The 13,973-nt window shown below is 31.2% G+C and overlaps 4 protein-coding genes across 4 annotated transcripts; 1 reads left to right on the top strand and 3 right to left on the bottom strand.

Moving 5' to 3' along the window:
- LOC124537674 (dnaJ homolog subfamily C member 2) lies at positions 1–3,068 on the bottom strand. Its single transcript, XM_047114590.1, has 2 exons — positions 1,929–3,068; positions 1–1,806 (listed from the first exon to the last, which is right to left on the bottom strand). Exons 1-2 carry the CDS (start codon positions 2,796–2,798, stop codon positions 817–819), a joined length of 1,860 nt encoding a protein of 619 aa, XP_046970546.1. The 5' UTR covers positions 2,799–3,068; the 3' UTR covers positions 1–816.
- Positions 3,069–3,227: 159 nt separating this feature from the next.
- LOC124537675 (pyroglutamyl-peptidase 1) lies at positions 3,228–4,879 on the top strand. The gene is made up of 3 exons (XM_047114591.1): positions 3,228–3,613; positions 3,729–3,967; positions 4,510–4,879. The coding sequence occupies exons 1-3, from the start codon at positions 3,392–3,394 to the stop codon at positions 4,730–4,732; spliced, it is 684 nt and encodes a 227-aa protein (XP_046970547.1). The 5' UTR covers positions 3,228–3,391; the 3' UTR covers positions 4,733–4,879.
- A 419-nt stretch (positions 4,880–5,298) lies between these two features.
- LOC124537676 (40S ribosomal protein S9) lies at positions 5,299–7,318 on the bottom strand. The gene is made up of 4 exons (XM_047114592.1): positions 7,211–7,318; positions 6,534–6,765; positions 5,990–6,176; positions 5,299–5,499 (listed from the first exon to the last, which is right to left on the bottom strand). Exons 2-4 carry the CDS (start codon positions 6,754–6,756, stop codon positions 5,325–5,327), a joined length of 585 nt encoding a protein of 194 aa, XP_046970548.1. The 5' UTR covers positions 6,757–6,765; positions 7,211–7,318; the 3' UTR covers positions 5,299–5,324.
- A 772-nt stretch (positions 7,319–8,090) lies between these two features.
- Positions 8,091–13,883, bottom strand: LOC124537348 (protein KRI1 homolog). Its single transcript, XM_047114177.1, has 11 exons — positions 13,657–13,883; positions 13,370–13,573; positions 13,131–13,270; positions 12,425–12,573; positions 11,874–12,018; positions 11,463–11,672; positions 11,019–11,154; positions 10,633–10,715; positions 10,113–10,394; positions 9,429–9,598; positions 8,091–9,205 (listed from the first exon to the last, which is right to left on the bottom strand). Exons 1-11 carry the CDS (start codon positions 13,769–13,771, stop codon positions 8,143–8,145), a joined length of 2,697 nt encoding a protein of 898 aa, XP_046970133.1. The 5' UTR covers positions 13,772–13,883; the 3' UTR covers positions 8,091–8,142.
- Positions 13,884–13,973: the final 90 nt, after the last annotated feature.

Here is a 13,973-nt window from a genome sequence, read left to right as displayed (position 1 = left end):
TTAAATTACCAATTGACTATGTTAATTCATCACAAAGTAAACATAAATACAAAAATATGCCTAGTATGTTGTCTCATATAGAAGTGGTTAAAATCCGCCAATACATTAAACAAATGTATAAATCCAAGAGACTGTATACAATATCTATGAGACAGTATTACACTGGGGTTGATATTATATTTGATTAAATTTGGATGCGCTAAAATACCAAATTATTGTACTTTTAGGTTTATTTACAAACAAAAGAAATTCAGTCAAATAAAACACTATCAAATAAAATTTGGAAATTTTATAAATATTAAACAGCTCGCTAAAAATTAATCATGTATACAGGTTCTAAGTTATTTCTATTACAAAAAAATATATATACTATAGTTATCATAATTATGAAAATAGGTTTAAAAACAATCTCAATTAATGTGAAAAATTATGAGATTACAATGTTTGTATTAGTATAACTGGAAAATACTAAAATGGTATATACTGATGCATATTTAACCATGTATTTGGAAGTTAAGTATTTTCTCCAAATTATTTAGACGGAAAAACTTTTCACATTAGGTATTTTGTTTATATAATATATGCTTTTCAGAATATAATTTTAATTACCTAATAAAAATTATGCAAGAAGATTAACCATTTTATTCATATACCATATTAACCATTATATTGAGTTTATCTTATGTAAAATCATATTATAATTATATTGAACTTTCTTTAATTTAAAGTGTTGAAATAATTCAATGTGCAGATATTTTTAGCTTTGTTGAAATTGTCATTTATAATTTGATAGTGAACTAATGCTGGCATTAAATGTTATTTAGATATATTGGCGGCTTGTTTCTTGGCTTTAACTAATTCGACTAATTCCTTGTACCTTTTCATGCAGTCTTTTTTGGATCGGTTTGGAATACAATCTGCAATTTTATCCCATCGCTCTGGTGTGCTTACTGGGAATGTTTTAATGGCTTGCTCTAAAAGCTCTTGCTCAGTTTTTGTCCATGGCTTTTCATCTTTAACCTCTTTCTCTTTAACATCGCCATTAATCTTTGGCCGAGCTGTACCATTCACTAGTTTAGGAGTATCGTTCTTTGAAATACTATTGTCATCAACAACATTAACAACTTTCTTTTTGTCCTTTTCAAACTGATCAAAGGCTTCCTCATTTGCGGCTTTTTTAAGACTGCTCTTTGAAAAATCTGAACTCTGCAAGTCCTTAGCTTTATTCAGAACTTCCTTTGCATTAAAACGTCTTTCATCTGTAAAAGTTCCGTGTTGATTTAAGAAATTGGCAACTACATCCCACCTCTGGTTTGTACCAGCAGGAAACAGGTTTACAGCTTTAATAAGTAGCTGTGTTGATTCAACAGACCACTCTAGAGGAGCTTTTAATGCTGCATTTTTTTTTATTTTTTGCTCTTCTGCCTTCTTTGTCTCAAATAAAGCCCTACGTTCTGCTTCAAGTTTGTCTTCAGAGTCTTTAACAGCATTTAAGAATGCCTCTCGACCACTAACTTCCAAATCTTTTGTTAAATCCTGTAATTCAACAGTTTTCAACATTTCACAAATTTTCTCAACTGCTGCCATATGTGACACAGTCTCATCATCATTTTCAGCATAATAATTATTAGCTTTGCATAGGTCTCTAAATGTCTTCCTTTCTTTGCGCAGGTTCTTCTTTATGAGTTCCCGCTCAGCTCTGGCTGCATCTAATCTTGCTCTTTCTGCCTCCTCCGCCTTTTGCTTGGCAATCTGTGCCTCTTTAATTATTCTTTCTTCTTCTGCTTTTTTAGCTTGAATTGCATCCTGAAAATAGAAATAAAAAATTTTATTGTTAAAATAACAATTTTGAATAACATAACAAATAAAAATTATATATTTTGTCAATTTATATAGTGAAAATTTAAATAATTTTTTGTTTATGTTACCTGTCTAGCACGCTTAGCAGCTAATTTCTTGTCTTTATCTTCTTGCTTGAAGCGCTGTATCCTGGGGTCATTTGCATATGCTAAATCTACAAGACTACGTATTCTTGCCATTTCTTCTTTTTTTAGTTTTGCACGAGCTGCCTTATTTTGTTTCTCTATCCATCTTCGTTCCTCTCTATCAGACCCTTTTTCCTTTTCTTCTTCATCTAAATAAGAAAACTCACGCCAAGAATCGAATTCATACCAGAATGAGTAAAACTTCTCAACAAATTCCCGCGGGCTGTTTTCATCACCCAATAAAGGTGCATTCCTTTTCTCTGACCAACGAGCATTACTTTCGAAGTACTTGGCAAAAGTTTCAAAAAATCCGTCCTTTTTAACTTCACTTGAAGTTGGCACAGAATCATCAAACTCGGGGTCAACAGAATCATAAGATCTTCTACTTTTTGGCGTCCCAAGAATTTCGTAGGCTTTAGTGATGCACGTGAAATAGTCATCGTCACTTCTCACCTCCTCGCCCAGCGCTTTGCGCTTGTCCGGGTGATGTTTCAGCACCTTTTGTCTGTAGGCACGTTTAATATCATCATCCGTAGCTTCGTAACGTAACTTTTTAATACCTAAAACAGCGTAGTGATCTTGCTTCTTCCACTCCTTGGGATCTAAGCTTCGGAGATATTCAACATCGTCTTCGAACACTATTTCTTCGGCCTTATCTTTTGATTTGGATGTGAACAATAATGTATCCTCGCCGTGACATTTTATATTATAATATCGCAGGAACGCACCACCTGCACATTCTACTTTCCGCTTCGTAAATGGGTATGGTATTCCTACGACGCGACAATTATTCTCAGTTTCTCCCTCGGTCATTGTTTATATAATTTATACAATAAATACGAACTCGTTAACATAACCTAAAAGAAGATTAGCAGCAAAATGTCAAGTACACGTTGTTATCACTATAAAAACGTTATATACAAGATACTCAAAAGAGAAGAGAAACTACAATAAAATTACTATGTTAAATGTTATCGTTATGACGAAAACATTATATTTTATAAAATGTTGAACGCGCCATAGAAATATATTCCATACGAGTACGACATTATCTATGTAGGTGAACAAAAATGAACGATTGCACAAAATTGAGCTGAAAGTCGTTGAACAGAAAATGTTCTACCATAGATTATATTTCACATGATATACAGATACAAAAATAATAGCTTGCTGGTAGCTCCATAAGTAGCTACCAGCTGACATATTTTTTTTCTGAATTTAATGTCTGCTGTGTACCAATATTACAACAAAAATCAGCTGACTGCTAAGGCAGAACATTTCAAATGTCTTATTGTCTTCATAATTTGTGTAAACCAAAACATTAGAATTATCAAAGGAATAAGTGTAAAAATAATTTGTAATTCCTATACAGTAAATTTTATATCAACATAACAAATAATATAAGAATGAGTGACTTTGATTATCTATTTAAGCCTATAGTTCTGGTAACTGGTTTTGGTCCTTTTTTAAATCACCCGGTAAACGCTAGTTGGGAGGCTGTAAAGTTGATGAACAAAGAAGAAATAGAGAAAAAACATAATGTTGAGTTGGTTCAGCTAGAGATTCCTGTAACGTATGAAAACGTTGATGAATTTGTTCCCGCACTGTGGGACACTCATACTCCTAAGGTTATATATAAATTATGTGTTATATTTATTCTGCTTATCTACGGCAATAAGACTATATTGACTATTTTTGAAATAACAATAAATCGCACAATTTTATAAAATGAACTTATTTCAGTTGATGATCCATGTTGGTGTTTCAAGTATTGCTAGTAACATAACATTGGAAACACAAGCTCACCGAAAAGGGTATCAAAGATTGGACTACTTTGATAAATGTCCTGCAAATCATGTCTGCCCTGCCGAAGGAGCTATAAGAATTCACACAAAGCTTGACACGGATAAAATTTGTAAAGACTTCAATGATGGGTGTCCACCTGAAGAAACAAGTGCCATTACTTCTAAAGACGCTGGCAGGTAGATATTATATATTTTTTATTTAATTCCTATACAGCATCGACAATGTACTTATCTTTATTAATGAATTACAAATTCATCAATCATTTAAAAATTTGTTCAAATACATAGAAACAGACTAATGCCTCAAATCTAAATTAATAACAAATGCTATTTATGTTAATTAAATAGTATTAAAGAGCTATAATTACTTTGTGATTCATAAATACAATAAGTGAATAAAAATTTTATGTCTTACTATTTATAGAGAAATAAAAGTTAAATAAAGAAATAAATAGTGTAGTATAATCAACAGCCTTAAAAATTTTAATAAAACAAAACAAATCATTAATATTATTAATGAAAATGTTAAACTTATTGTTGTAGCTGCATATTCATACAGCCCATACTTTATTAATTTCAATATAGTTAAGTTAGTTCCTTTAGACTATGAAATAAATTATAAATGCATAAAAATTCCATAGCAATTTATGCATATGTAGTTCTTTATTAATATTACCCTGGTTTATCTACTGAATTTATAAATGTTCAATTTATTTCAGATATCTATGTGAATATATATACTACACATCACTAAGTGTAGACAATACAAGAACACTGTTTATCCATGTACCAGATGCTAACATATATTCTTCAGAAAAGACTGCAAGAGCATTGGAGAGAATTCTAGATCTCTGCTTAGAACAAGTAAATGCAATGGATTCAGCCAAAGAGGTTACGGAGAAACTTCAAAGCACAAGCTTAATAAAGGATAATGAAATTTAGTGTAGAAAACATTCTGTATATACATATTTGTTGACTTATTAGTTATATACATTCCTAAGGTTGCCTATATAGGGCGTAAATATTAATGAAATAATCGGTTTTTAATATATTATATACATATTAAATGTAAATTTATTTTATAATTTATATTATGAAGTATCCTTTCGTACAAGAGTACCTACCTAAATATTAACGAATGACTGCTCCCTCGTTAGGTTGGGCACAAAAAGTAAGCCTATCGTGAAGTTCGCTCCACATTCATTTCAATCAATTGGAACCTTGAAAGAGCAAGACAAGCAGAGTTACTTTCGCATTTATATTTGTGTGGACAAAATGCCAAATATAAGTTGATACTACATAACCATACTTTTTAATGTGCTGCTTTATTCCACTACTTTCAACGCCGGCGAGCCTCACATGTGGGGTAACCGCGTCGGGTTTAAAAATATTAATCCTTCTTTTTAAGCTAAACAGCAATTAACTAAACTAAACAATGAACTTATTAAAAAATATGTCTGATAGATTTAGGTAATAGGTAAAAAGTATATAATTAAAACAAGTAGTAGTAAGGCATAAATGTGACTTTAATGGTCTAATCTTCCTCCTCGTCATTAGTGGCACCACCACCCTGGCCCTTGCGAAGGTTCTTCCTCTTGACACGGCCGGGTCTGCCGCCACCGAAGGGTGACTTCAGGGAGAAGTCAATGTGCTTGCCAGAGTCCAGACGGACAATAAAGGATGGGATGTTGACCACTTGCTTACGGACACTAGAATGAATTGAAACATTAAATTAGACTTGATTTCACATAACGTTAATGTCTCAGTTACTTACACTACTCAACAATTATACAATTGGTTGCTTGTATTGTACCACTATGACATTTTTTTAAATTATATTTGGATTTTACACATCTAAATTTGTGGAATAAAAAAATCTGAATGCAACTAATGAAGCTCACATATTCTTTTACAAGACATTAAGTTCACATAATGCTAATTATACATTACCTGGTCTCACTCAAATCGAGCTTAAAAAATTTCAAGACATTGATCTCAACAAGTAAGATCAAGTGGTCTATAAGAATTTATTCACAAAATCGGCATCACAGGGCCGTGCTGCCTTTGTTCACCTGTGCAGTTTTTAGGTAAAAAGTGAATATCAAATACACTTATTCCAAATTATCTTTTATCAAATTTTAAGAATGGTACCACTGGTATTTACTACATAGCTTATTTAGGAATGAAACTGTTTCTTACCGAATATGTCTCTGTCTGATCAAAATACGAGCATGATGGATAGATTTAGCTAAACCAGCCTTGAAGACTTGTGTTTGAAGACGGCGCTCCAAGAAGTCCTCAATCTTGAGACCGAGCACATAATCGAGCTTCATCTGCTTCTCATCCAATACTCCGATTCTCACCAGACGACGGAGGAGTGCATTGCCTGTAAATATGTTTGGTTTTAGATAGAGGATTCAGGATTAGCCTTCTAAATCAAGAGTTAATTGTTCAGTTTATAAAATAATATTGTCTACAAGCATTTTTCAGACAAGAGGTTGCCAGATATTTTCATCATATTAATATAGCAAGGTCTACTTTGCTTTCGAGTCAAGTAAAACATACATATAGACGAATTTATGCAAGAAAAGAATGCTAAAAAAAACATGTGCTCAGCACGTTAAAAAGTACTAAAAAGAATAATTAAAATTCATCATTTAAACTTAAAAGCGGCGTTATAGCATCCATAGTGAAAGTGAATTAAGAAAGTCAATAATTCTAATACATTGTTCTGTTTGTTTACCTTCGAAAAGCCTTTTCGGGTCTTTCTCTTCCAATGTGAGCAGCTCACGGGCAGCTTTACGGATGCGGGCGAGCGTGTACTTGACCCTCCATACTTCACGTTTGTTACGAAGACCGTATTCACCGATGATTTTCAATTCCTGGTCGAGACGCGCCTTCTCGAAAGGACGACGCGGTGTGACATAAGTCTTCGAAAAGACCGACGGTACACGGTTGTTCACCATGATGGCGAGCTATCGAATACACAGCATTATTTTCATATGAATCCATATTATGAAGCGTTTTCATATTTATAACAGTAACATATTGTTTAGGGGGGGTTTGTCGCCACTAGCCGTTGCAAACGGAAATACCAGAAATTGAAGAGTGGATAAATTTCTGGATTGAGTACGTTTGGGAATCATAGCACGTGGCATTGATTTAGCCTTCATGTCCAATCATAACACCTATTTTAAGGCTGTTATGATCTACTTAAAGGCTCTTTTTAAAGGCTCTGGTAAGAGCAATGTTGTTGAGAACATTTTGTAGGTTACAATAAAAATCTACATTAATCTTAATAATCGAAAACATTTTACCAATTACACAGTAGTTATGAGATAAAACACACAAAATTAAATGTATTTTAATCTATATTACTAATGAATAAAAACACATAGATGAATTATTATCAATACGCACCTTCAACCAACGACGCTCGCCGAAAAAGAGATGACTTAAAGAACTGTCAGTTGTAACGAGACAGAAAACTTGATCTAGGAAATTGCACAGAGTATATAACCCCTTATGTTAAAATTGTTCCTTTATTGTCTATTACATACAAGTCTAAAACATTACTTTATCAAATTATAAAATAATAATATGAATGAAATAATTTACATTTTAAATAAATTTGAATAGTTTATTCCCACATATATACCGCGGTCTGTCCCTATGTATGCTTAGATCTTTAAAATTACGCAATGGATTTTGATGAGGTTTTATTTAATAGAGGGATTCGAAAGGAAAGTTTATAGGTAATAGAATATATTAAAAACACTGATAATTTTAGAATTTTCTAATGTGATGTCGTAAATAAACAAATTCTGTAGTAAACTAATAACAATATTTTATGATAAATTATATCCCATATTTCTATCCGTAGGACAAAGGAAGATTAAGAGTATTCTTGATTGAAAAAAAGTCTAAATTGTTACGATTAAACAAAAAATAATTTTAGAGTAAAAGTTGAGAGCCGTACATGCAACGTAAATAAAATTAATGTAAACATTGTCAACCCACCAGCTCCAATTCTAACTGAACAGTTACTATTTGACGATAAATATTTCTTTTAAAAAAGTTTCATCTTTTTGGCGGCAAATTTAACTTGCATTTTACAATGAAAACAAAACCTGTCACATGTTTCGTAATTCCTATAAATCATTTAAATAAATGCGAAGTTTCGTACCACTAGTAATATATTATTATGCACGCATATCACCAAACTAGTATATTATTATCCATCTGCGGGATCAGATTAAGCATTAAAAATTAAAGTGAATATTTAAAAATATTTATTCCTTTATGTTACATACATAATATTTAACATTTACATTTACTATAACATGTATATTTTAAAATTTCTTATACTTAAGGAAACTTCTATATTTTTTCGGATTCAGGCCGTAAGCTTTAAGTCTTTCATCAGATAGCTTACTTAATGGATTGGCCGGTTTGTCACTCTGACCACTATTTTTAAGAGGTTTAACTTTTTTGAAATTTTTATTTTTCTTACTTTTCTTTTTAGGAATATTCTCTTCGGTGGTAGAATTTGATTTGCGTTTTAAGTTATTTTTATTAATTTTACCATTAGTTTGATTATTAACGTAATTTGTTCCGCTACTTGGGTTAGTTTTAACATTGATAGTTTCAACATTAAATGCATTTTTTGGTTTCTTTTTCTTATTATTTCCTTCTTTCTGTTTCTCGTTTTCTTTAGTAGTGGTAGTTATTTCTTGTTTAGATATACTTGGTACATCATTTACATTTTTGTTATTTCCTTTATGCTCTGTTTTTAAGGGTTTGCTCTCTTTAGTAGGATCTTGGTTTGCATTTATATTATCTACATTTGTCACGTTTTCTGTTTGTTTATGTTTCTTCTTCTTCTTCTTGGATGTTTCTAAGTTGCTACTCTTTGTGATACAGATATTTTCATTTGCATATATGTCTTCACTATTTAGTTTCTTTTTGCCATCTTTCTGTTTCTCAATTTCATTAGTGTTAGTAGTTATTTCTTCACATTTTGTAGTAGACTCTTGATTTTTATTTTGAACCTTAATCTTTTTATGTTTCTTAGTTAAGTTTTCGCTTTCATTATCGATATTCTGGGGTACGTCGTGATTAACACTCTCTTTGTGTTCACTATGTTTGTGCTTCTTCTTTTTCTTTGAGGTTTCTGTGCTATTATCTTGCACATTACTTTCATTTGTTTGATCTAAACCATTTGATTCTTCATTATTTTCTGCTATGACACTTTTCTTTTTTCTTTCTCTTTGTTTCTCACTTTCAGCATTACTAGAATTATCATTATTTTCTTCTAAATCATTTGTTTCATCATTGTTTTCTTGGTTTGTTTGCTTCTTTTTCTTTTTCTTCTTCTTTTTACTAACTTCGGTTGGTACTACTAGTTCTGGTTCCCTGTAAGAGATAAATCGGTTTTATTCAAAATATCTTTCAAATTTAAATTGTAAGTGTTCCTTTAATATTATTAGTTTATATATATCTATTATATATGATTATGTAATAGCTTTTTAAAATTTATCATTTCTAATAACACATTTAAAAAACTTTAATACCAATGGAGATGAATAGAAACAGTAAGAGAAATATTGTAGTTAGGAAGACTCAACTGCAAACTTACTCAGGTAGATCTTTAAACAAGCTAGGCAGAATTTTCTTTTTCAATCTGATATCAGCTGCTTTTTGTGAGTAAACTTTGACTTCGCCTTTCTCTACGTGCTCTGGACGATATTTTACAATTTTCTTAAGAGGCACCCATTGAGTTAATTCTTTGTCGTCTGCGAGAAGTATCTGGAAAATAAATTAATTATGTGACATAATGATTACCGAGCCCTGGTGAAGACAATAGTCAACTACATACAATGTATGCACGTGGTTACATCATAATAGACAATTAAAATAATGCAATTAATGTCAAAAAAAGAGGTATAAAGGCCTTTTAAAACATTTTAAGCCATTTAGAGGTCAACAACAACAGCCTGTAAATTCCCACTGCTGGGCTAAAGGCCTCCTCTCCCTTTGAGGAGAAGGTTTGGAACATATTCCACCACGCTGTTCCAATGCAGGTTGGTGGAATACACATGTGGCAGAATTTCTATGAAATTTGTCACATGCAAGTTTCCTCACGGTGTTTTCCTTCACCGCTGAGCACGAGATGAATTATAAAGACAAAATTAAGCATATGAATCAGTGGTGCTTGTCTGGGTTTGAACCCGCAATCATCGGTTAAGATGCACGCGTTCTAACCACTGGGCCATCTCGACTCATTTTGAGGTCAAGGGAATGATAATATCTAATACTTTACCTCCTCAACAGTCAATCCAAAGTCATTAGGCACCACCTCCCTGTACTTGAACCTGGTGGGCAGATCCCCTCCAATAACATCCTCACAGTCCATCTGATAGTACTCCTGCATGTACTCCGCATATGTTTTATCAACATCAGGTATAAATTTCGGTTTCTCATCTGATAATAACTCGGCAAGCTTTGATTTACGTTTCCTGTTCCTACGTTTCTTGCCCATGTTTCGTTTCAATTCTTCTATAAGGTTCTCCTTTGCTTTCTTTGGATCATAGTCTGCATCCATCTGTAATTATATATATATAATTTAAATAATATATCATAATATTAAAATTTGATCACAATAAAAGCTACTCTGGTTACATGCAAATTTTTTTTTCATGCTTTAAAACATTATTTTCTTTTGAAATTATTTTCTTAATCAATCCTATTTTAGAGGATAAAAAGTTACACTAAATATATAGATTAAATCGAATCTAATCATTACACAATGTATTAGGAATGAATTGTAATATTATGCTCACATTAAAGTCTGTATCTTCACAATGCGGTTCATCTGCATTTTCGTTGTCTTCATTATATTCTGGTTCAAAGTTCTCCCAATTTTCTGAAAAATTCAATTATACGCAAACATTTATTATTTGACAAACAATTTATGTAATTATTTTTTGAATTGGTTTATTTTTTTGAGTAATTAGTTTTGGTGTTATTTAAATTCTGTGTATGTTTTAATTATTTTATTTAGAACAGTTACAATATGACATTGAAACCGTAAAAGAAATTCTTTGAAATAATAATTTTATTTTAATTGAGTGTGAAATTTATTTATATGGGATTACACATTAGTATGGCCAGAATATTTTTAAAATAGATTTTTAATGGTAATACTTTTATATCATTTGTATCTTACCAATTTCTAATTCTTCATCTAAATCAGGAAAGACAGGTTTCTGGTCATCTGCTTCCCCATAATACTCCTCGTCAAATAGGGCTTTCATTCTTTTATCATGTTCCTCAGGATCAAAGTCGCCTTCAATATCTTCATCCTGAAAAAATATAGGAATTCAAGAGTGTTTCAATGATTTGAAATATGTTTTTGTAAGATAAACTTACAAAAAGGACTTAGCAAGAGGTTCTGGATCCATGCTTATGGGTACATCAAGGAGCAATTTTAGGTCCATTTTTAATATTGATATGCATAAATGATATATCTTTCTGTTATGTGATGTTATATTTTTTTACTGATGATACAGAATTACATTCTAAATTTAATGGAACATAACAATGACCACAAATAATATGAAAATTTCTATTCACATTTAATAGCACAATACAAATACATAATAATGATTACCTTGAAAGCCAGATCTTGGTTACCAGTAACCTCTTTAATTTTGGCAATCTTCTCTTGTATTTCTTTCAACTTAAGTGCCTTCAGCCTGGCTATTTCTTCCATCTTCCTCTTTTTCTCTTCTTCCTTTCTTTCGCGTATCTCAGCTCGCTTACGTGATCGGCGATCGTCTTTTGGTCTGATATAGTTCATTGTTCGAGGGAAACGTTTTAACTGGAAATATTTAATTAATAATTTAATTGACTGTAATGGATGATTAGTTTTCATAATCATTTAGTAGATGTGTCAAAATTCATTGAAATGCACAATATATTCTAGACTCATTTAAGCAGTATGATATAATGGATTAATTTGTTTTAAATAAAATTTAAATAATTCAAGTAAGGTTCTATTAAATAAAGTTTTTAGACCTACATATTCTTCATCAGGCTCTTCGAAACGAAAGTTGTAGGCTCGCTCGAATTTACCCTGCTCTTCCACCATCTTTTCATCTTCTTCCAAATCATCATCATCCCTTATTTTATCGGCAGCTTCACCAGCATCACCATCATCTAAATATCTAGAAATTGCAAATTTAACATACAGCTTTTCATTCAAATACTTATTTCCAGATGATTTGTGGGAACTTTTAACATAGAAACTTATTAAACTATAATCAATTGAATGAATATTTTTATACACACAATCGGAATACCAGACAATATAAAATCATATTAATAATGAATATTACGTATAAAAATTATGATTCTTTGATCAATGATATACATAAATAGGGACAGACAAAACAGTTCAGTTCACCTTATTTACCTCTGTTTGCCTACCTCCACCACATTTTGAAAATTAATGACAGCTTTAATTTTAATTAAAAACAAAAGAGCCATATAAATTGTTTTGTACCAAACATGCGTAATTATTACATGAAGATTATAAAATGATAATAATTGTCATGGTAAAGAAATTCTTACCTTTTATTTAAAATGTAATCCCTCAAGAATGCTTCACCATCATTTAACTTAGGGTCTGACCACAGGGCCCTGAGTGGTGCGAGATCTTTCTCTACTTCATCATCAACATGATCAACTTTGCCAATTAAGAATTCTTTAATCTTTTCATTCTGAAAGGAAACAAAGTAAAGTGAATCATATCAACTTTATTATACAAGGCATGCTATAGTTGAAAATCTGTTTAATTTTAAAAAAAATTTAAACTCAAATTGTCACATGTTAATATATGGCTTATTATTTTATAAACATTGTTAGATTTTAATGATATAATACAATATTCTCAGATATTTCCACATTCTATGCTAAAATTTTTATGAATATTCCTATAATTATTCATATATATTATTTACAAAGATATAAGGATTACAAAGCAATAGCAACCTGTCTTGTATATATATTAAGAATATATTAAGAAAATGATATGTTTTAAATATAGAATTCAGAACTAATGTAGCGGTTATCTGCAAAAATATTTTTAGAATTCGAATTGGACTACCAGGATGACCAGACCGTCCCTATTATTATTTATTTTCCATTAGTATTTGTTTATTAATTTCAACCATTCATAATGTATAAACATTAAGTAGATAACATTTTTCAATACAAAATAGGTCCAAGACACAAAAAAATAAACTTGAAATATTATCTAACATAATAATATTGGTACCTCTGAATTCCCCTTACAATTTTTACTGCCATCATCACTGTCTATCTCTGCCTTCTTTTCAATGCTAAATATATTTGGATCATCATCCTCATCGTCATCACTATCACCAAATGTTAACCTCTTGGTTTCTGGTTCTTTCTCTGATTAAAATAGATAATTAAATGTTACTCCTCATAATAAAGTTGGTTAATACTTTACATTACTAGTATCACTGTTTCAATGAATGAATTTAAATATACCTTTTTCCTTTTCAATTTTCTCATCGAAAAACTTATAACTAGGATCGTATATCCTAGGGTCCTTGGTTTTCAAGAGGGCTAGGGTCTTGAGGAATTGTTTCTCCACCTCTTCTGAAACTTCTGGATGCTCATCGCTTTCGTCTTCACTATCAGATGAGACTGTTCCGTCATCGTTTAAGGGTTTGGAGCCATATTTTTGTTCCACTACAGAAAAAAGATACAAATTAGTAGTTTTAGAGATGATAGAATAACATATATAATGGATAAATGAAGTACCAATGACGCACATTTGTGTAATTCTTCTTTTTCTCGCCAAGTATCGTACCTCTTGGCGTACGCATTTTCTGTTTTAATTTCGACTTCTTCTTCCGAATCCTCATCGAATAGTAATGGTTTAGGCATGTTAACTTATATGTGACTTCAGTTAGACATACAATTCCCTATATTTAAAAGTAAACATAACCAAACTACATAAATAAAACTCCAGCATGGTCTACCATACAGACGTAAGACAAAGTTATCTGTCAATATGTCAAATGTCAATGTCAACATATAATATAGAAGATGTATCACAGAATAATAAAAACATGATTGACAGAAACAA

This window comes from Vanessa cardui, chromosome 18 (genome assembly GCF_905220365.1).
Source record: "Vanessa cardui chromosome 18, ilVanCard2.1, whole genome shotgun sequence".
Lineage (NCBI taxonomy): Eukaryota > Metazoa > Arthropoda > Insecta > Lepidoptera > Nymphalidae > Vanessa > Vanessa cardui.
The sequence above is the reverse complement of the archived record's forward strand: the minus strand, read 5'-3'. Positions and strand labels throughout refer to the sequence as shown.